The sequence below is a fragment of the Parasteatoda tepidariorum genome, chromosome 10 (genome assembly GCF_043381705.1).
Source record: "Parasteatoda tepidariorum isolate YZ-2023 chromosome 10, CAS_Ptep_4.0, whole genome shotgun sequence".
In the NCBI taxonomy this organism is placed as follows: Eukaryota; Metazoa; Arthropoda; class Arachnida; order Araneae; family Theridiidae; genus Parasteatoda; species Parasteatoda tepidariorum.
The window spans coordinates 26,513,943-26,538,330 of record NC_092213.1 but is presented as its reverse complement, the minus strand read 5'-3'; the positions used below and the strand labels follow the sequence as shown (position 1 = coordinate 26,538,330).

Here is a 24,388-nt window from a genome sequence, read left to right as displayed (position 1 = left end):
ACACAATGTGTATCGTTTTATGAAATTCAAAATTTCAAACCAGCAAAAAGTTGTCAGTGTGGTCACCTTTACGTGAATTTTTTTTGCCATTTTGAAAAGTATTAAAGTCTTTCTGAATGGATTTAAAGTTTAATTATCTGGGACAAAAATGTTAATTTTAACTTTTTCTAAATATAAATGTAGAACTAAATACAATTTTTTCCTATTTCGAAAGTGTAAAATAACTATAAAAAAACTATGTGCGAAATTTAACAACTATATCTCAAGACATCTCTATGTATCAACCTCAAGAAAACCTAACTTTTCTTTGAATACACATATTTTTAATTTGAAACTTGACAAAGGTTTGGGTTTTTTAACAGATTCCAAGTTAGATTAAGTTTTCCTGTCATATTCGGGTTTGATTTAAAGTCGCCAAGTGGTTTCCTGGTCAGATTAAGGTTTCCGAGTAAATTCCTGGAGTTCTACAACATTATCTGTAACATTTCATAGGTAGGTTGGTACTGCTATTTAACATTCTAATCATTACATCTTTAAACTTGAAAACAACATTGTGCTATATTTGTGCCAAACAAATAATATAAATTTACGTTTTTATCCGAAAAAAAATCGAAATTTATGTCCATTCTAAGACATCTGCAAATTTTTTTAGCTTAACGAAACTATTTCCGAAATTATTGTTAGTTAATTATTAGTTAAAAGTATGATTTTAATCGATTTGAAATTTTGAGTTTCGAAAAAGAAATTCGTGCTACATCCTATTGCTAAACAAACGTAATAAGCATTTGTTCCTTTAACCTTTGCTCTTTTGTGTCAAAAGTTCGATCTAAAGTCAAAGTGTCAAGACTTCATATATTTTTGTCACAATTGAGGTCAAATTTGCACTTCTACTCAATATATTAATCGAAAATGGGTAATGTATTACGATTTCAGTTCCTAATAAATTTTTCTTACTGAAATTGAATCAACTGTAATCTTAGCAAAAACATACTAACTGTCAGATTTTTTGTCGTATTTAAAGTAATCAGCCGTTAAAAATTACGGTCAAGATACTTAAATGCAACATTTCATTTTTAGAATGTTCATATTCATTTGCTTTTTTGTCTCTAACAATAAAATCTTGTTATCGTAATTTCATACCCCTTACGACCTACTACAATGCTCCATCCCCAATGACAATACAAGTTCAAATTAATTCATCCTGAATGCAAGCAGAATTTACCATCAGTTTATTGCAAAATTGAATTTATCATCAATCAAAATTCTGACTATTTGAAGACAAACTTCAAAGTTCAACTAAAGCTCTGCTTTGGATGACTACACTTAATAAAAAAAAGTACACAGTAATAAATTACTGATCAAATTACGGCATTAAGTACCAACACTTTGGGTGTGCATCATTTATAAAATCCCTTTTACCACAAGTTATTTTAATAGCCGTAAGTTATGAAAAGTTTAATACCGTAAGTTATTTTAATAATCTTAAGTAAGTTATTTAATTAGAGTGATTGAGGTTTTTTTTAGTAATTATTACTGTAAAAATTACGGTATAGCAGTTTTTTGTTTCTTAATGCGTTTCGTAAAAATGGATTTTACGGCAAAAAGTACTAGCACCCTGCTTACCCGTACTGTAATCTGATACGGTCATCATAATATGATGGAGTTTTATGATGAACAACAAAAAAAAAATGTCCATCATGATCCAACATAATTTTCTGGTTACTATTAAATTTTTCCATCATAAACCATCATGTTTTTTATTAATAAATATACTTTTACTGGTAGTTTCCGTTAAACGAGCTTTCAATTTATTTAGCAGACAATTGGTATTTATAATAACTTAGAACCTTCCTCATTCTGCTCTTTCTTTGTGCATGTTCACCACTTAGTAATTCTTAGGATTTTGAACTCCTCCTATGCACAGTCAAGCCATCTGAACTTAGGCCTGCCTGATTCTCGTTGGTTTACAGTTGAAGATCCTAAATGTTAAGAAAGAAGGGTCCATTCGCAGGCAATTGATTACACAATAGTAATTATACGTAAACAATTACAAGCATCGATTGCTGTAATCGATACATAACTCTGGAAAAGCTGCAGAAAACAACGTCCAACTGCCGCAATTAGGACCAATCGAAAAATCAGGCTCAAAATGCAACAGCTATTTTAAAAGAGAAATTTTTCTCGCTAAAATGCAAATACCGATTCATTAATTTACCCGTTCACTAATTTTCGTATCACTCATGTCATTATTTCTGTATGCCTTTGCTTCAATTCATTCAGTCATGCAGTCATCAACTCTCTCATTCGGTCGATATTTTACTTTTTATGTTCTTGGAACAATGTCTGTCTAATATCTTTTTTAGACGAACGTTTCACGCTGCCATTTTCCCCACATCCTGTAAATGGAGATATTATCTGGTAAATGAAGCAAAAGCTATATGCAAGCGTAAGAATCGAATCACAAATCCTCTAATTATGGGACAGATAGTTTCATAATAACAGTATTCAAATGCATTTATTAAGAGTAACGTATTGAAATGCAAATATCGATTATTCACTAAGGTGAGGACAATTCGAAATCATTGCTTTGACGGAAAATCACTGTATTTAGTGGCAATCAAGACAAAATTCAAACATGGTGATTTTAAATTTATTCAAGGAACAGTAAACAGTTATTATTAGATGTTTGAAAGTAAAAGCATGAATGTATTCGTTAAACATTTCATTAAAAAATAAAACTCTAACAAAATGTAGCTAAAACAACTTTGTTATTTAAATAATTTATGCATATTTTTCTTATTCTTTGATGCATCTAACTTATAACTTATATATTTTATTTTTGCGTAGCTTAAGCCAAATCCCAAATGAGTTCACATTTGAATAAACAAAGTTTGACTGGAAGATTTTTTGCATAATTTATTTAAAGAATGCAAGTAAAACGACCAGAGTCAAATCTATCATAAAACAGTTAATATGATAAATACAATCTAATGAATCCTTTCGTTGACTTTGTTAATATTTAATATATAAAGTTTAGAATTTTACACGAAATTAGTTTGTGTTTTAAAATTATAAAAAATTACTAATCTATCATGAAAAATATAATTGTTATCTTATCATTTAATACATTCTCACTGGACAGAAAAATTCCAAAGATATTTTGATACTTTATCCAAAAATCTTCATAAATCATCAGCATAAAATTAATAAAAGTTTTAAAGGAATTTTCCGGTTTATAATTTATTAATCTTTTATATGTGGTAACTGAGCAAAAGTCATAGGTTTAGTTTTTATCCTAATAAATGAAGGAAAAATTCTAGTACAATTGCCATACTGTATAGTAAGAACTTTTCTAGTAAATAAATTATAATACTGGATATAAAAACCAAAATATTCCGTATTTGCACTATTTATTTAGTAATTTTTCAGTTCATATGTCAACGGTTTACTGGAATTCTGTTTTACAAAACTATAGTTCTTTTTTCCACACATTTAGTAAAAAATTCAAAACTGTAAAGTAAATTTTACCGAATAATTGTCTTTATGCCATGCTCTAATGTATTATGATAAAATTACCAAATTTTACCGCATTTTATCAAATTTTATCACGCATTTTTAAACCACATTTTCTTCTTTATTTTACAAAATTCACTACCAAAGAGCTTCGGTAAAAATTACCGAGATTTTTGGTGTTCCCATAGATCCAAAAACTCGGTAAATTTTACCACATTCTTTTAGTTTTGACTGTATTTTTTTTCAGTGTGGAATCAAAAACTAAATCTGCGTAGAACGAAACCTGCGCTAACACAACAAAAATTATTAAGGTTTTTTTAATTGAAAACTTTTTTATTTTGGTGTAAGAATATGCTCAACATTTAGAAACAAAAATAACTTTTTCTTGTATTTGTATTTTTGTATTTGATCATTAAAAACAATAATGTTTTTGATGAGCGAAGGCGAACAGAAGAGAGATAAGCTTCCAAGTAAAATATATAAATTTCAATCAAAAAATTCCTCAACCGTGACTAATACATCAGCAAAAACTTTGTGATATACTTTTCAGGGGAAAACTGCTTATTCCGTATCATTTTGTTTCATTGTAGTACACTGTAAAAAAAAAGTCCGATACTTTTTACCATATTTTTTTTACCAGACATTACTTGTACATTCTAGTTACAGAAACTGTTAAACCTTGAAGTGTCAAGTTATGGTAAATTTGATCCCAACTTTAATTTTGACCCCGAAGAGGTCGTTTTTTTTCGAGCAGAAAAATATACACTCTAAAATAATTTTTTAGAAATTCAACCATAAAAGTAAAAATAAAATTACGATAAAAAGTGCCGGGATTGCTGGTTCTTCTTACAGTAAAATCTATTTTTACTGGAACATGTTACGGAACAAAAAAAATCTAATATACCGTAATTTTACAGTAATTATTACCATAAAATCGCTGAAACACTCTAATTAAATAAATATTATTCTAAAAATTACGGTATAATATTTCACGGTAAAATTAAATTTTACGGTAAAATCAATTTTACATATGATGCACCAAAAGTGCCGGTACCTTATACCATAATTTAATGCAAACTTTTTTTTTACTGTGAAATAAAATATATTTCTTATTTTCTGCAGAATATCTTGTCGAATGCTTCTTCAAATTCATAGAAATTGATAAATCAAGTCCCGGCAATATCCGAAAGTTTGATAATATAATCGATAACTTTTCAAATACTTATAAAAATAATAACTACTAGATATGAGTAGAAATATCTGTTCCCGAAACAGTATGCATTAGGAGATGGCCTCTATCCAGGAGGCAATATAAGCTGATATAGCAAAAAGCAATATAGTATTTCAGTTAAAAGCATAAAATAACCAAAGCATGGTAAACAACTAAATCGGCCGATAATCTGCCACATTATTTTCAAAAACACGTAGGAAAAAACAACATAAATGTCATTTCTATCTTCAGAAGCTTCAAATTACTTCGCACATCCAGACATAAATATTCCATTGGAAATATAAAACTGAGCTTAACGCACACAGATGGCGCTATTATCGTAACATGAATCTTATGATGTATTTTTACCCTCATAATCATTGTCATTTAAAATCATTATTTCCTTGTAATTTTGAAAGATTCAAATTACAATAAATGATGCTGCAAGTTAAAAAGGCAGATTTTCTTAAATTGGTTTGAATTTGTTGCAAAAATGGAAATACTTGAATAGGAAAAAAAAATAAAAAAGAAATATTTACTTAATAAATAATCTGAAACTAATAATATGGTATGCTTATGAAATTACATTGATGTCTTACATTAAAAAAATTAAACTACTCACTCTTTAAAAATATTCTATAATAAGTTATATTAAACACAAATATAATAAATCTATATGAATATCTGAAAAATTATTTATGAATATCCAAAGCGAATTGAACATGAGTTTTAAACTATTGTTCAGAGTTAAAATACTTTTTAAGAATTTTTTCAGATAAAGCATTAGATAAAAAAAAAAATTTTAAATAGATTATTTTTTTTAAATTTTCCTCGACTTAAAAAATTCTTAAATAAATAAATAATAAATTACAAAGTGCTGCAATAAATCAGTCAGTAAAGTTCAGTTCACAACATTAAGATCTACATTGAAATATTTATAACTATAAAATAAAATTTTGAAAAAATGCAGAGCTTTATTATGGCAATTTTGTTATTCTATTGCTCATTTCGAAACATTTCACTTAATAAGCGTTTTTTTTTAAAAAAAGGATGAGTTTATAATCTTCAAAGGCGAATTAATAGCTTCGTCAATAAGTGTGTAAGTTTTATAAGTTTTCGTACTAGATATAATAAGTTTAATAATAAGTTTTAATAATAAATTTAAGTTTTAACGCTTTGTTAATAAGTTTTTCGTACCAGACATAATTTTATAAACTATTGTTCAAAGTTAAAACTGCCAAATCTGAAGGTCTGGTTTCTTAGGACAAGCGCCTTATCTGGGCGTCAGCGGAAAGTTGACGTAGAGCTGACGCCAAAAAAATACTTTTTTGTTAGCTCAGCGTGAGCAGTCGGTCCAACGCAGACATTATCTCTCATTGCGCATGCGTTAATAACATAAACAAATATTTATTTTGAATTTTTATTGATTTTGTTATTGTCGACCAGTGTTTTAGAGAACAAATAATGACTTTGTCCAAGAAAAAACACATTATAGCTGAGTTAAATGAGGAGTGCTATGTTTAATGAAGAAGCTACGTTTAATTTCAAAATCAAAATCTTGGCTGATTTCAATGTGCTGTTGGATGTTGTCCGCCATTGCTTCTGTGGTTAACGTCACGTTGTAATCCAACTGCAGTTGAGTTGGACGGCAATTGTAGTTCAAGACGAGGGTTCGATGACGTATACTATCAAACTCACAAATGGACCAATCAGAGGTTAGCGCTGATTTCCAGCTGACGGCGTCCTGTCCTAAGAAACCAGGCCTTAACCTAGGCATTGTAGTATAAAATAGTATTTTTGAAGGATATAATGATACTATTTATGATTAAATCAATAAACGTTAAAAAATTTTAAATAAAACATGAATATGTTAACAAAAATTAAGTTTATAAGTTAAAAAACATTATAAAATAGTATTTTTTGAAATAGTGATAAGATCGAAGCAATTGTGGTCCCGTTGCCATTTCGGTCCTACTATTTCGGTTCCGCTGAAGTTCTATCCATTGTCATTTATGTTTTTCTCTCTAAGATATTAAAATTTAAAATATTTTTCAAAAAATACAAAGTATCTAAATGTAATTGTAATGATCCTTATTTCCATTTAATTAATTTTGGTCTGCTAGCAATTAGAAACTTTTCAGACATTTTCTTTCTTTTTTTCGGGGTAAGAATTATTCTAAAAAAGTTTCCAAATTGTACCGCGAAGGGGGGAAATCCTTATTTATTTAAGAAACTTTAGGATCATAATGCATTGTTACATAATAATTAACGTAATTACGTAAATAATAAAATGCGAAAAACGGGTTGTTCTCATTGAAATTTTTAAAAAAATTTCACTAATTCATTGGAAAATTGTAGGCAATACCTCATAAATATTCTTAATAGTTTTAACGTTTAGTCTCACATTAAATAATTTTAAAGTAGTTAATAACCATTTGAAATTCTTGATTTTCTGTCACTGAAAATAATAAATAATTTAATCAACTGAAATATAAAAATTTAGGACCATTGAAACATAATCACTATAATAAAATTATAATAAATAATTTAATAAACAATAATAATTTAATAAATTTAATAATCTAATAAATTTAGTAGTTTAATAAATTTAATAATTTAATAAATTTAATAATTTAATATACTATATTATTTATTTATTTTACCGTATTCAGGCAAAACAATCAAATAACAAGATAGTAATCCAACTGTTAACTTTTACCATTTACTAACTGACTTCACCTAATACGGTTAAAGTAGGCCAGGATAGCCTGGTCGGAAGAGCGCTGGGTCCATGTCCGAGAATTCGTGGTTTCGAACCACGCCGGCCGAAGACTCCCCGTGTAGTTGGTAACTGATGCACGTTAAAATTCTGTCGAGTAACATAGTCCTCCATGTTCCCATAACAAATCAAAACCTCTGGGGGTACTGAATTGGAGATCGATCGTTCTCTGATTCAGGTCAAAATTACGATCCGTGGATGAATGAATAGATGTATGAATGGGTCCGCCTTACAAACAGATGTGACGTATGATGTGGCAGAAGTCGAATTCTTGACCATAGATGGCGCCACTGAAAAACAAGAATCGCACACTCTGCCTTAAATTTGCTCGGTTTCACTAAGCAGGCTTGCCCGTGTGGCAAGTGGCATTAGAACCAACCAAACTAACCAACCGAGCAACCAGAATCTTATCGTACCAACTACGCCCACCAAATGAAGCCACTTAGTTCGTTGCAACAGCATACCTGTTATAGCAGAGAGGGCTAATCTGTCAGTCTTATGATCAACAGGACTGGGATTCGAGTCCCAGCGTTGATACCACAATATTTCCTAAATTCTTTTCAGCCCACGAAGACTGTCCTGCACTGCCCGATTAGTGTCCTGCACTCTCCAAAACCCATTACCTAGCGAAAAGTCTTAGCTCCTATATCCAGTTAAATTTCTTTTTTACTGTCTTGAAACCATGCTAGCAGTATATGGTTCAAAAACGTATAGTTTTGTATTCATGGTTTTCGTACTTGCTGTAAACGTGTAAACGGTTTCAAATCTGAAAGTGTAAAAAATGTTCTTTACCTTAAACTTTACTGCTAGGTAGATGGAGAGAAAGCTGTCGGTTATTTTACCATAATTTTAAAATGAAAATACTAATAGTATAAATAAAATTCATTTGCAATTCGTCCAGTATACTTTAGTCCTCATTCACAAGAAATTTGATGTATGCCCCCTTTTTTCAAATAATCAATGATTTGTATTAGATTAAGAGGCACCATTTTATAGTAAGAGAAAAATCTACATTCAGTTTTTATTGAAATTTTTATGATTTGGTAACTCATTTTCAGGAGGGTCGCACAACAGAATTCAATGGTTCTGAATTTACATAATGATTATTTACTCTTTCAACTTATTTATAACCCTATTTACAATCGTTCCGCTGATCCTGGGAGAAACTAAACTAGTTGCATCGAAACGAATCTAGGTTTTAATAAATATACTATATGTGATTTTTATGTTGTTTTTACTTAAACGGAAACATATCTTAAAGGGATATTCTTGTCATTTTCTTACTAATACCAGTTATATTTTTAAAAAAATAACCAACTTTAACACACAACCCTACATAAAAAATAAAAATAAAAACTTTGCCCGAAATAATTCTTTTATTTTATGCGAAACGTGAAATTGTAAATTCGCACTACAAATGAAAGGTATGGAGCATAAAAATGATAAACAACACATTTCTTAAAAGCAACATTTTAATATTAAAGTGCGCCTCGGTTATACTTCCAGATAAGTCTTTTACAAGTTTCATGAATTTTCCCTATATTGCAGCAGAACATACAGAAATTGAGATCATTCTGAGAAACTCCCCGTTAGCTACATAGAAATCATTTTTTACCCTTCAACATTTTCCTGAATGATTTGAAAAAAGTGAATTGTTATAATATTTCCCCAGACTCTGGAAACGGCGAATTACCCTTTTTACTAATAAAAGAAATAATTAGCTTTCTAAGAAACAAGTATTTTGTGCTTTAGTTTTTACTGACATAAACAAAATAACTTTTTTCCTATAATGTTAATTAAAATAAAGGAACGAAAGAACAATGAAATTAAACTAATGCAACAAACGCCCAGCAATCTCTCCGATTAAAATAATCCTATTTATATATTTAATTTATTTCGCCATTGTTTTCTAGACAAAACATTTTAGTTCTCTTTTAATCTGAATGCTCGACTATTCCCTAGTCATCTTAATTGTTCATACAATTCCCACTTAATTCATTAATTTTTGATTCGTTGCAGTACTCAAATAAATCCTACGAGTATTAATTTTTCTGCAGTAAACCACGAGCTATTTTATTTCGAACGAAATCAAAATTTATTCATTTTGTTCAATTTTCGACATAGATAAAAGATTTAATAACTTTAGTTGTTAAGTTGCTTAAATGTATTGTTAATTAATGTTAAGTTGAACTCAAAAAGCTTATAATATAAATATTAAGAATATACCAGAATATATTCTTTAGTACTGAAGTTAATGGGAAAAATGAAAGAACTAAATTGCAAAGAAAAAACTCATTATTCTTCTACCATAGAAAATGAGGTATTGGTTAATTTGCAATTTATTTATTATTTTTTTGGCAAGAATAGAAAAGTTTTTCCTTTGTTTTGAAGCTAATTATTTATAAAACAAACAGAAATAAAGAGGGCTATGCAAACAAAATTACTCTTACATTCTAGTTACAAAAAAAAACTAGTAAACCTTAATGTGTAGTAAATTTGAAGGGAAAAAAATATGCTAAAATACATAGTGCTGCCGTGTCAACAAAAATATATTCTAAAATAAATTTCTAGAAATTCAACCATAAAATTATCAATCATAAAATTTTAAAAAGAATCGGATCAAATTACGACAAAAAGTGTCGGGGTTGCTTGGTACTTTTTACAGTAAAATCCATTTTTAGAGAACATGTTACGGAACAAAAAATTTGATGTACCGTAATTTTTACAATAATAAGCACAGTAAAATCACTGAATCAGAATAATAAAATACATATTACTGAAAAAAATACGGTACAATAGTTCATGGTAAAAATAGGTTTTATGGTAATACCGATTTTACAGATGATGCGCTCAAATGTCAGTACTTCATATCGTAATTTGTTTGTATATCGGAATTGTTTTTAGACACTGTTAAAATTTTCATTCCAAAGTTATCGTAAAATAACCGGCAGTAGCCGGTCCATCCAATTAACTATTAAGTTTAAAGTAAAGAAAATTTTTTAACTTTACAGTTTTTAAACCATTTACAACTAGTGTAGTTGAAAAACCATGATAACTAAACTATACTTTTTTTAACGATTTACGAGTAACATAATTTAAAACTATAGAAACGTAATATAGGACGCTTGAAACTCTTCTTGTATTGAAGGGAATGGAGGAAATATTCTGGCTATAGAACCCCCGTTCTGTCGGTCACAAGATTACTAGATCAGCCCCCTCGTCTATTAGAAATACCCAGCTGCAAGAAACTAATCGCTTTCATTAGGAAGGCCCGAGTTAGTGCGATAAAATTCTAATTGTTTATCCGTATTAGTTGAAACCAGCTAATAAACGGTTTATCTTACAAATACTAATTTGAAAGCCATCTTGACTGATTAGTTTGAATATGGTAAAATAACAATTAAATAAATTGTTATTCAACCATTTTTTCCAAGAAATTTCTAACAGTGCAGTGTTTGGTTTTGTCTACTAAGTTTTGTGCAGTACTTATTTCATTCAAATTATCAAATCGAATGCAAAATGTTTATTTGAAAATACTGTATTTCATGTGTTGTTAAAGGTTGTAATATACGCCGAAGAGCTATTACATTATGACCACCCTGCTAATAACATGTAGGACCACCTTTAGCCCTCAAAAATGCTAGCACCCGCCGTGGCATTGATTCCGCGAGGTGCTGATAGGTAGTCTGAGGTATCTGGTACCAAGCGCTCACCAACTGGTCCTGCAATTCCCTCACATTGCGAGGGGGTAGCGTGGCAGCACGAATTTGGTTTTCCAAGTAGGACCACAAATGCTCTATTGGATTAAGGTCAGGGGAATTTTGGGGACAAGACATGACTTGAAAGTCACTGGAATGTTCCTCCAACCAATCCATGACGATTCGACCCTTATGACATGATGCATTATCCTGTTGGTAAACACCATCCCCAGGCAGGAAAAACTGTTGCCATGAATGGGTGAATCTGGTCTGCAACTATGTTCAAGTAGATTACAAACGTCAGGAATTGTTCTATGAGGATTATGGGTCCTAATGTGCCCCATGAAAACATTGTTCCTGGGCGAGAAAACATGAAAACCTGGGAGAGCCTATTGTCATAGATGGAGGGTGGTCATAATGTAATGGCTCTTCGGTGTATGTCTTTATAACCAAAAAGATAATTTGGCATAACTGACGGAGGATACAATGTATTAATATAATTTATCTGATAAAATTTTTTTATTTTTGTAATTATACTTTTCAATTAAACTTTTATGCGAGATTAAATATTCGTTACATTCGTAACATTCATTCGACACAATATTCGTAACGTTTTGGCCTTTCTAATACGTTTTCATTGCCAGTATTATATAGTGATAACTGATTATTTAATTAGCCTTTACATTATAGTTGCCAACTAAAACCTTTCTTAAGCAATACTTTGAGCTTATTTTTTCAAGGGTCAAACTTAATCCATAATAAGTATAATAAACAGTAAGGCACACACATCAACGGAACACCGCTGACAACGATAAAAAAAATTTATATACTGTAAAAATTCCGGTTCAAATTACGGTAAAAAGTACCTGTACTCAGGATGGTCGTGAAGGTTAGAACTCCACAATTTCGTGACCAACGGCATGATTTGCGGCAATACAGTCGGCAAAGATCAGAGGAATCCTAACTTCTGAGATAAGCTGATACCAACTGATTTAAAGCTGGTAGGGTATCAAGCAAATCCCTAGGAACTTTTTCTTACATGCATAGACTAAAGTTAACCCTTTCTCAATTCGGACAATCATTTCTGCTCTTCTTTTTTCTACATTTTCCTGCTCTTAATCTACTCTAAACAGAAAAACAACGTTTTGTAAAATTACAGAACGGTATGGTAATGACTTAGACATATAAAAAAAAATTTTGTTAATAAAACCAAAATAAGCGGTATTTAAACCACTCATGTGGTAATTCTTCCGTTCATAAAGTAATAATTAATCAAAAATTTTGGCTTATATTATAGTTATAAAAGTATAGTTCCTATTAACCCACATTTTGTAAAAAATACAAAACTGAAAAGTAAATTTAACCTTTAAAAGTGCTTTTTTTCATGCCATGCTCTAAAGTATCATGATAAATTACTGAATTTTTCCCCATTTACCATATTTTATCACACATTATAATGCCATATTTTATTGCTGATTTTACTAAAATCATTACTAAAATCCTTCGGTAAAAGTTACCTAGGTTTTTGGAGTTTCCATAGAGACAGACACCCGGTAAATTTAATCATAGTCTGGAAATTATAACCATAGTGTTTTTTTCATAATGTATAGATCCAGTTTCGTATTCAGTTTGTATATATTTTTTTCAATTTGAAAGATCTTAAATATTTATATTAAACAGTTCTTCCTTAGGTGATTTTTAAGTTTTTTCCTGTGCAAATATTTCCAAAGCGAACGCCAAGGAATTCATATTTTAAGGCCATTTTCAAAGTAAAGAAAGACTTTTAATATTTCAATGGTATCTAAATTATATCAAACAGAATATTTTTTTATGAAATGCTGAATAAAATCACAACAAACAAATTGAATAAAAAAAGATTTCGTTCCCATGCATTTTGACATAAAAAGTAATTGATATAAATATCTCCTGGCAATTTTTAAAAACTTGAAAAAGTTTGCTATCCAATATGAAATTCAGTTGCAAATCGTAGAAAAAATCTATATTTATCAATTTGCTATGGTTGTTTGATAGAAAAGAAAAATGAACTTATTTATAGTTTTCATCCTCTAACATAGTTTATCAAAGTTTTTTTTTTAAAAAAAAAAAAGCTCTTCTGGAAAGAAAAAAAAATTTTGTTGCTTTTAAAAAAGTATTTTTGCTTATTTTTATCTCTATAAATAATCTAAAAATCGCTCATTTATTTTTTTTGTGTGACGAAATATTTTAAATTGGCTTGTAAGCGAAAGAATATGATTTTAAGATTTGGATTTGCTTAAAAAAAAACTTTTCTTTACGAAAACATGCTTCTTTTGACAACTATTTCTTTTACATAAATTCAAGTAAAAGAAGGTTTTCTTTTTAACATTTTTCACGTAGATGTAGGAAAAATTTTGAAGTGAAAACACGAAATCAAAGTAACTCACAAATTGAATTTTCATATTTTGCAAATGGATTTTTTCTATATATATAAATTTTTAAACATATTTTTTAGATATAACTGCCGCAAATTAAGCTGCCTATTTTTAAAGTATTTATTTTATTAGAAGCATTAAATTTTTTCATAAACATATAATAATTTTTTTAAATAAAAATATTTTTTTTATCTAATGCATACTTTGAGGGTTTTAGCTTTAGTTTAAACCCAAATATAATTTTAATGCATTTTTAAACTTTCTTTAAATAAGAGAATAATTTATTCGAATCTAGTTTTTAGATTGCAGATTAGAATCGATTTCTTTTTTAAAAATGGAATCTAATTTTTTTATTCTTTACTTTACTTCTGCACCGTTAATTTTTTATAACATCATTATAGACATTTTTCTTGTGCTAATGGAATTGAAAAATAAATTATATTTCAGTTTAATTTTTTTTTAAATCTAAATATGCTGATATAAATATTAAAAATTAAAAGTATAATCTTTCATCTAATGTATAATTTGAAAATTTTAGTTATATTTGAAAACCAAATATATTTGGCTTGTGTTTAAAAGCGTTTTTAGCTTATGAAAAGGATTTAGTTCTAATTATTATTCTAAAATCATTTTTAGCATTATTTGTACTAACTTCAATACACGTTTTTTAATGGAGCACAATGGACTTTTTTGAATTGTTTTGTCTTCTTATTTATATCAATAAATATATGTTTTTATATTGTTTTAAATGAATACCAATTATTTCATATAAAATAAGTCTGATTAATTTCAAATACTGTTCATTAAAATCATTTATGTTGTCTATTTCAATACTTTTTCCTTTTAAATTATTTTTATTTGAAAATGTTGTTTTGCATATTAAGATTTAAGAAATTTATTCATCAAAGGACAGCTTGAGTTGTCATGGCTCAGGGGGTAGAGCACTCGCTCCCCAATGAGGTGAACCGGGTTCGAATCCCAGCTATAACTTGTCGATGCGAATTAGACAACCGGCTTGCACCTACCATAGATGCTGACGTTAAATATCCTCAGTAGTAGATGGATCATGGGTTAGATCCCCTTGCCATCTGGCTAAACGTGGGTTGTTTTCACGGTTATTCTCTCTATGTACCGCAAATGAAGGTTAATTTCTTCAAAAAGTCCTCCATGAAGGCAAATTTCTTCCTTTCTTTCCTTTGACTTCTGGATTAGATTCAAAACTACAAGGCTACGGAGTTGAACGTTAGTAGTCGTAAACCTAAAAATTGGATCGGCTTTTCAATGACTGTTATAAAATATAAATAAATATGCACTTTGAGCCTTGGTAGCTTAGCGGATAGAGCGTTCGCCTTCCAATAAAGCGAACAGAGTTCGAATCCAAGTGATGGCTGGTCAATACGAATTCCGCACCCGGTTCGCACCTTCCACAGTGCTGACGTAAAATATCCTCAATGATAGACGGATCTTATGTAAGAATTCTCTTGCGATTAGGCTAACTGTGGCTGGTGTTCATGGTTTTCCTTTCCATGTACAGCAAATGTTGTTTAGTTCCATCAAAATGCCTTTCACGAAGATAAATTTCTCCCGATACTTGACCCAGGAATTCCCTTGTCATCTGGATTGGGTTCAAAATTGTGTTCAAAACTACGGAATTGAACATCAGAAGTCGTAAACTCAAAATTGACTTGGCTGTTCATTAATGGTTATGTATATAAAAAATAAAGATTAGCTTCAAACTTATAAGAAATCAACGTCTGAAAAAAACGAGTACAATGATAAAAGCAAAACAAATAAACGAAAATTGCTTGAAAATAGTAAAAAAGATTATCAAAAAAGTGAAGTTATTCAAGCAACGCAAAGATTAAAATCTTGATTTTCGAAAATCATTCTAGCGATTAAACAACAAGTGGACTTCAGCGACAAATGGTTAAGTGGACTTCGTTAAAAATTACCGGTTAAGATATGCCAGGGGCTGTCCACAAATGATTTCCTTCTCTGAGGAGGTAGGAGTTCATTAAGTTGTGACTTAGTGAAAAACGGATAATGATTAACTGGAAGTATGACATCATGCATTTTGATAGAAATAAAAACATTCAATGCGAGGCAAATTACGTGTTTTTGTGTTATTTATTTCCCTATTTTTTAATCTCACATTCATTTAAAAAAGATAAAACTGTTCTTACCTTTTGATGATCCTTAAATGGTCTAAAAATAAAATTTATTAATGTGATATAGTAAAATAAAAATTGAAAAATGATCTATAACGTATATATTTATGCAATACAGCATAAAGTGTAAAAAGGGGTGCGTGGGTGTGTAAAGGGTAACATTTTGTGACGAAAAGAGAAAGGGGAAGAATAATTTTTAAGAAAGTGTGACATTATTTATAAGCAAAACAAAAAAATGCAGCAAAAATCGCAAGGTTTGGCTTTAACAAAAGGTAGACTTGCTTAAAAAATTATAAATGTGAAAAATTTTGACATTTTTAGGCAGCTTAAAAATCGACGCCCATTCTCATAAGAGTCATGAGACGTTTAAGAGCTCGAAATATGTCTACTTTTTCCTCCTTCATATTTTTAGAACAAATCAATAATTAACAATATTCTTATGTGTATAATCAATTATACCTCTTCCCATCAGTTTCTTGGAATTATTCATTTAACACTAGTATACATCCTTATGTTCTATATTTACTAATTTACTTAGCTATCCAATTTCATTTTTCTTTGCCCATATTGATCCTAATTATGTTAATTACTTTTTAGAAGCTAGAGCCTACAGAATTTGTGATGAAGACGGGAAATGGCTGTGGGGTAACTGGACTAATTATAATGAATGCTTAAACTTCACAACAACTGTAAGTACACGAGTTCTGTACTCTTAAAAAAATCGGTATTTTCTAGCAACTAGCTTTTATTTACCACATTAAGAAAAAAAATTCTGGTAAAATTACCGTACTATATGGTAACGACACTGATAGAAAACAACAGTTCTGGCTTTTAAAAAAACGGTATTTATAAACCATTTCATTTAGTAGTTTTTCCGTTCAAGAGGTAACTATTTACTGGAAATTCTGGTTTACAAAATTATAGTTCTTATTACCAAGCATTTAATTAAAATTACAAAGCTGAAAGGTAAATTTAACTGAATAAATGTTTCTTATGCCATCATCTAAGAAATATGATAAAATTACTAAATTTTGCCACGTTTACTAAATTTATCATATACTATAACACTACAATTTATGGTTAATTTAACCGAAATGCTCTTCGGTCAAAATTACTAAGCTTTTTGGTTTTTTGTCTAAGCTTGGTGTCTGGTGTTTTGCCTAATATTTGAGATCCAAACCTTACATATGTCCAAGCTTTTTGGTGCATAGAGCCAGAGGCACTGTGAATTTAACCATATTCTGGTAGTCTTGACCATACTTCTTTTTCTCAGTGCATTTTGATTACAAAAAAAAAAGAATATCATATAATTTCCATAGACTGTGAAGTAACTTTAGTATTCCCTCTATCAATGTATTATTCAGCCACACTTTTCCTTTAATACAGCCTTTCTTTTTCTTGGTAATGGTACTCTACGTAATGTTGGTTGGTCGTTTGTGGAAAGTTCAGATCACTTTCCTATTGTGAGTCACTATTTCTAGATAACAGCGTGATAATTCATTCAATTTCAACCCTCAAATGCTAGATAGAATTGAAATATATGTGATATGGGTGATAGTGCAACGAATTGGTCTCCATTACACTACTTTAGCCGACACTTTACAATGCCAGAAATATGACAGGACGCACTGTTTTGCACTGTAAAAAATGCCCACTATTTTTTGAAAATTCCTCCTCATGTGTAACGACTTGAAGCCGTTTTGTTGACAAAACGGTTTTTCCCCGTTTTTCACCATATTCACTAACGGAATAAACCCGTTAGTTGAAATTTCAGCTTTTGCCATGTAGTTTTGCGTTCCGAAACTTCACCTTTTCTTCTATCATTTTACGGTTATTTTCTAAACTTGCCTTTAATTTTTAACAATTACATTACGTTTTTGATCCCAGTATAAAAAAAACTGCGATTCAACTTTATTGTCAAATTGATACGAAATTCTCAAAATCACAATTTCTTCATAATAAATATTTGAGCCGCAGTGGCTCAGAGGACAGAACACGCTCTTCTCAATGAAGAGACACACGTTCGATATCCAGTGTTAATTAGTCAATTCAAATTCCGACGAAACAAAATATTCAAGTATAATGCGAGTACAGATTTACTTCTTATCTTTCACAGAGACAATATCTGTTGAAAAAACCGTTTTATTTTTGTCGTAAAAACTAGTATTGTTACTGTAAATAACCAATCTGATTAAGGATTTTCATCGCAATTTTTGTTTAGGAAAAAACTTGTTCTTGTTTGCTGAAAAACCGTTGAGAGTACGGATTTATTTGGTAAAATTTACGATTTCGCACAAAACATAACTGTCGGTTTTAAAACGTAATTTTTACAAGATTTTTTTACAATGTATTGAATGGACTATTGAGAAAATTATCAGAATTACAGGATGTGCTAGGTCTACAATGATGCTAAGATATATTATGTTCAGACTACCGTGCACATGGTATAAAGTTTCTAAAACATGCCAACACTTAACTAGCCCTCTAGTAGCATCATTAGCTTCTTTGAAGAAAAATGTCAGATGGCCTTAATAGCGTGGCCTCATAGTGCTCGAAAACTGTATGGCCCGACATGCCTGTGCATATAAATATTTGATTAGAAATTCCGTAAAATATCGATTAAGCGCATCTCAAATTTTGACGAAAATCGCCAAGATGACAGGCGGTGTTAAATAAACGGCACGGATGGAAGAGGGGAAAAAAGAATATTCATTATATTTGAAATGGCTTAATCAATATTATTGAATTTATGTGGAAATAAGAATTTATTAAACAAAGTTGCCGTATTTTTTTATTCGAATAGTTAGACATTTTAATTAAAAAATTATTTGCTCTCGTCACTGTACTGAAGAAAATAATTAATATAAAAGTTTATAACATAGTTTTAAAATAACGTGTTAAAGTGCATGCATTTGACAATAAATTCTTATAATTCTGAGATGGTTAATAATCCACATAATCTATTATATATAATTCTCTTACGTGGCTCCCAAATTTTGGCTGTATTTCTTTTCCGCCGGTGGCAACGTTTGCTTTGTTTTGTTTACGTTTTGAAAACATCAAAGCATTCTGCCTTTTAATGATGTGTTTCTGATCTAATATATATAATTCTCTTACGTGGCTCCCAAATTTTGGCTGAAGTACTTTGTACAACTAAATAAGATTCTTTTCACAACAGTTAAATATTTACTTTATTTTCTTCATTCATAGAGAAAACAGTCGGCAAAGAATTCTGTTAGGTTAAAAAACATTTCGCTAAAAAAATAACGAATTCTAAAAGAAATAAAAATAAACAACTTAAAAAATAAAAATGCTGTTGCCAGCCATAGAATTTTTTGAAAGTTAACTTAGCAACATAAATCAAAATGACATAGAAGCGCAACTAGATCAAAATTATGATACCTGAGCGCTTGACGTAACAAATCCTTCAATTCTAAAAGTGTTGTATCGCCAAATGCCCAAATTAACAATTGTGTTCTTAAAGAAATTCTATAAAAAGTTTTAAATAAACAACCTACTTCTACAACTGCTTCTTGAAGAACTTGGCTCATTGATTAAAAATATTGTTTTAATTTTACAGTACTAACTTTACTTCTACTTTCATTATTGCTATGACCCTCTTTCATTACATTTTACAACTTCATGCTAAATTTGAGGACTTTAAGTTGTTTTGTGGTTGAATACTGACATTTAGAAATGTGTACATAAAAAAAATAATATTTAGAGGTTAAGAGTTGCCTCAGAAAAATTTGAATTGTTGACATTGAACTTAACAATGGAAACAATCGTTTTTGTGAAAAATTGAATTGTATTGTTGACATCAAAACTAAAAATATTGTGTTTCAACTTAACAATACTACCTTAATTTATACTTTAGAATTGCCTCGGAGAAATTTGAATTGTTAGCAATGACTTAAACAAAAAGTTTTATTTTAACTGACAAATACTATATTATAATTTTAACTTTTTCTATGACTATACTCATTTTCTTACTCTTTTCTTTGTTTTTTATACATTTTATATTTTTGTGATAAAATAAAAAACTTATAGTTGTTCTGCTTCTGAACACTGATGAAAACACAAAATGATGGGCTTCATCAACAATCAAAAATATATACATTTATTTTACAAATTCCATATTATTAAGGTGGCGCCCTTCAGAGAATTAAAAATACAAAATTATCTTCATCAAAGCCGATGCTTTACATCCGGCGTTCAGTGGCAGACTACTATTTCATATTGTTTTACAACACATGGCTTTAGCCCTCTGGTGGGAAAGACTTTAAAACAAAACTTACAACAGTTACTTTTCTCAACAACTGAAATTTAGAATAGTGTGATTAAGAAAAATATGTGAACTGTTTGCAATTTCAAATTAATATTGAAATGTACAAGTTTAGAATTTTCTACAATGAAAAGTTTTCGGAACTTCAGTATTCAAAAAGGTATATAAAAGCTAGACGTTAAGAGCGTATCCAATGAGCGAGCAAAGCGAGCATTGGATTGCGAAGCAATCCGAAATGAACTGCGAAAGCAGTTCCGGGGGTTGGTGAGCTTTAGCGAGCAGGGGGCGAATCCTCCTAGTATCATTTATTTGTTAATATTATTGCTCTGTATTTATTCCATCAATGCTGATTCGTAGTTAAGATTTCCCATTGTTAATAATACACAAGCTTCTAAATTATAATTAAAATAAAAGCGTTCATGTAGTTATAATAACTATGAAAAGCAGGTAACAATGGTTTTTACGAAAGATTAATTATAGGTTGTACAATGTGACCGAAAAAGTTAATATCCTGAATTACTTTTGTTCTATTGATCAGATTTTCTTAATAGTTTGAGAGCCAAACCTTACATTTACTAATTAAATTAAAGCAAACGATATTTTAAGTTACTAAGTCCGACACAGAAACATAACCTCTTTTCAATGCATTTGTATTTGTGATCTTCAAATTTAATCACTATAGGAGGTATTCACAATCTGAAAAATATGGTTCCAAAAGTTTGGGCAAGATATCAGTGAAAAATGTAGATCCCTTTATGTTAATTTCACTTTTTGCGTATTTGGACATGCTTAAAGAAATTTTTAAGCGAATCAAAAAATTGTATAGTTATAAAATTCTTTTATCTCAAGACAATCCATCCAAGAAATAATTTTTTTATTACTTTAAAAAAATTATTATTTAATAATGGCCAAAGAATTTTTAAATTTTACCAAATAGGAAAGAACGCTAAAATCAATTTAAACTGAGAAAAAAAGTGCCGATGAATCTGCTAGAATCTGGTAAAAATTACTATATCTCTATCTCTAATGGGAGTACCGAAAAGCTAGGACATTTTTACCGAAGTGCTTTGGTAATAATTTTGGTAAAATTAACAATAAAATATTATTTTTTTAACGTGTGATAAAATTTGATAGATGTGAAAGTATTTCGTAATTTTATAATGATACCTTAGAGAATGGCATAAAAAGCATTTATTCAATTAAATTTACATTTCAGTTTTGAAATTTTTACTAAATGTGTAGTAATAACAACTATAATTTTGAAAATTAGAATTTTCCGTAAACCACGTTACCATTTGAATGGAAAAAATAACGCAAATAACTGATTTAAATATCATATATTTTGGTTTTATTAACCAGAAATGTTCTTTTTTTACCAAAAATATCATTACTATACAGAACTGTAATTTCACCAGAATTCTTTTTTTCTCTGCATAAAGTATATAATTTTAAATGACAAAATCGTACAAATTACGAGTTAAACGAAATCTGTGGAAGATTTTCTGAATCGTCTACTTCAAAAAGGCTAAATTTGATGCAAGCAACTAGATTGCAAAATGGCGATATTTATACATTTCACAATTTCCTGAAACCAGAAAAAACTGTAATATGCATGAAAATAAGAAGATAGGCAGTTATTTTTTTCTTAACTGACAATACCCAGCGCTTTCTACATCTCTTTTGAATTCAAACAGGAACAATAAATAGAAAAAAAAGTGTATAAAGCCATTTAATTTTTATACATAATGAAACATGATTCTTGAATAAAATATTCTAGTTATTTAAGAAGCATATTAAAGAAACAGGCACTTACATTTTAAAAACTATTATGCAGTGAAATATTGAACTTAGTTTCATAAAGGTGTAATTTATATCTTTAAAAAGTCATACTACATTATAGTCGATTATCTTTCTGTACTAGATAAATGTATTTTACAATCCATTTCTAAAATTTCCATCGGGAACAATAAACTTTCAAAACTATAACTTTAATACATTATGTAGAATATATTTCTTCAAGTTGCTGTTAAATTTTAAGCTACTAATATCATCGCACTCTTAACGGCATAAAGCAAAAATACCACAAATAATTTTAACTTTCATACTCATAAGATTAGAGGTATAAATTTAAAGGATCGTATTTGCTATATTTAACGATTGGGAAAAAGCAATAAAGACGAAATGAAAAGATCTTATTTCATTGTTAATAGTTTTCGGGTTATTTATCGGTAAAAAGTTGTTTAATATGTATCCAAACATTATTTCTCATTAAAACCTTTATGATTTGTTTCTCGCTGTTTCATAATTTCTGAAAATTTTCGCAATAGTTAATTAAGCTATAAAGCCGAAAAGTTTATATTTATGCAGATATCAAGCATAAAGTAAGAAAAAAGTTATAGGCATACAGCTGTTTCGTTCCTTTAACGAAACATTTTAATCAGTACCGAAACATCAAATCATTAGTATCGACATTGATAAAAATACTTGTTTAATAAAATCGAAACAATCTCTTTGAAACTATTTTTCTTTTGCTTACTTGACTAGAGATTTATTAATTGATAATATAATTAAAACTTGGAACATGGAAATTTAGGGGTAGAACAATAATTTTTTTCAATAGATAAAATTTAGAATATTATTAAATGTAGATACCCTGAGAAAAAATACCGTGTTCAAAACTAGAAGAATATGGGCTATGGTTTATGGTTCTATGAGAGCACCAAAAAGCTCGATAATTTTATCGAAGAGCTTTGGGAAGGAATTTGGTAAAATTTACAATAAAATGTGGCTTTATAATGTGTGTTATAGTTTGGTGATTTTGTGGGAAAATGTGATCACTTTAACATGATACTTTAGATTAGGGCATAAAAAGCACTTTTTTTTGGTTATACTTAATTTTCAGTTTTGTACTTTTTACTAAAGGTGTTCAAATAGAAAGTATAATTTTGAAAAATAGAATTTTTGGTAAACCGTTACCATATGAACGGATAAATTACTAATTAATACCTTAAATACCGTTTATTTTGGATTTATTAACTAGAATTATGATCGTTTTTTTTAAAAAATGTCATTACCATACAGTATGGTTATTTTGCCTCAATTTTTTTTCCATGCGTCATCATAGTATGCACCTAAAAATTGCCATTTGGCTTAGACTTTTAAAAATTAGCGATGCTTTTGATATTCGCAAATTCACTGGCTAATAATTTGAAATTCTTAGCGCTTGCTCCATGGCTTGCACTGTACGGTATCATATTTTACGATGAAAATGGATTTTACGGATGATGCACCGGATTGAATTTTTACGGATGATACAATTTTTGCAGTGTACTTGAAAGTTGATCGACCTACAATGAAGAAGGTTTAATTAACGAAAATTAAATTAGATTCTAAAACCTACTGAGCAACTATTAAACGTTCAAAAAACTTTTACGGACAATAATTGTTTTGAGAGAAATATCGAATTTTTCTTCACTTATACAAAATAAAAAATCTGAACCGAAGTTCTTAGTTTTGATGCATAAACTGAGTCTTCTGAAATAAATTCTATCATCCACTTTTTTGTGTATTTCATAATCTTTTTAGTGTTTTATGCTTTTTTTTTCTTCATTTTTCAAATTGTGCATCTTCTTGACTTCCTAATCGGCTGCGATACTGTCTAAACCCCCTATTGATTTAGGATTAAGAATCCAGCCTTAGCAAAATTGTTACGAATAGTACAATCTGCAACATCATAGTTCCATGCTTTAGAAATTTCGGTTATGCTTTCCAGTCAATTGATTTTTGGCATGGATTCCTGTATGAAATGCAAACAAAAAGGGAAAGGGATTTTACTGCTTTCTCTAAAAGTTAAGTGGCTGCGAAAATCAATTCCAAGTCGTTTCCCCCATAAAAGGCGTTAACAAGTTTGAAATATTCTGAAAATTTTGGAAATAGGGAGAGTGGATCTCAAAGAAAAGTTAAATACAAAATTTACTTCGCTATTTGGAAGTTACTTTACGGAAACATTTCCCAAATGTTCCTGGTTCCTCGAAAGAAATCTCAAAATAAATTCGCAAAATGTAAGTTCGTTAAATATAAGTCCTACTGTGTATATATATATATATAGTGACCTCTCACTTATGCACCACCTCTTTTAATCACTTTTTTCATTTATACGATGATTTTTATAGGTCCCAATGCATTAGGTAGAAAAATAATGATAAACATCTTTCGTTTATGCGTCGCTCTAAAACTAAATTTTTCGATTATGTGCCGAAATTTTAGGCTGACATTTTAATTTTTTTATCCCTTAAATATTTTTTCTTTTTTTAAAAAAAAAAAA

At 29.4% G+C, this 24,388-nt stretch overlaps 1 protein-coding gene across 2 annotated transcripts in view; it reads left to right on the top strand.

Moving 5' to 3' along the window:
• Positions 1–24,388, top strand: part of LOC107450706 (corticotropin-releasing factor receptor 1) — a 224,677-nt gene that overhangs the window by 158,997 nt on the left and 41,292 nt on the right. For both annotated transcript variants that reach the window (XM_071186800.1, XM_016066559.3), the window contains exon 3: positions 16,377–16,468. In XM_071186800.1, the coding sequence (XP_071042901.1) occupies positions 16,377–16,468 (92 nt within the window). The remainder of the gene's footprint in view (positions 1–16,376; positions 16,469–24,388) is intronic.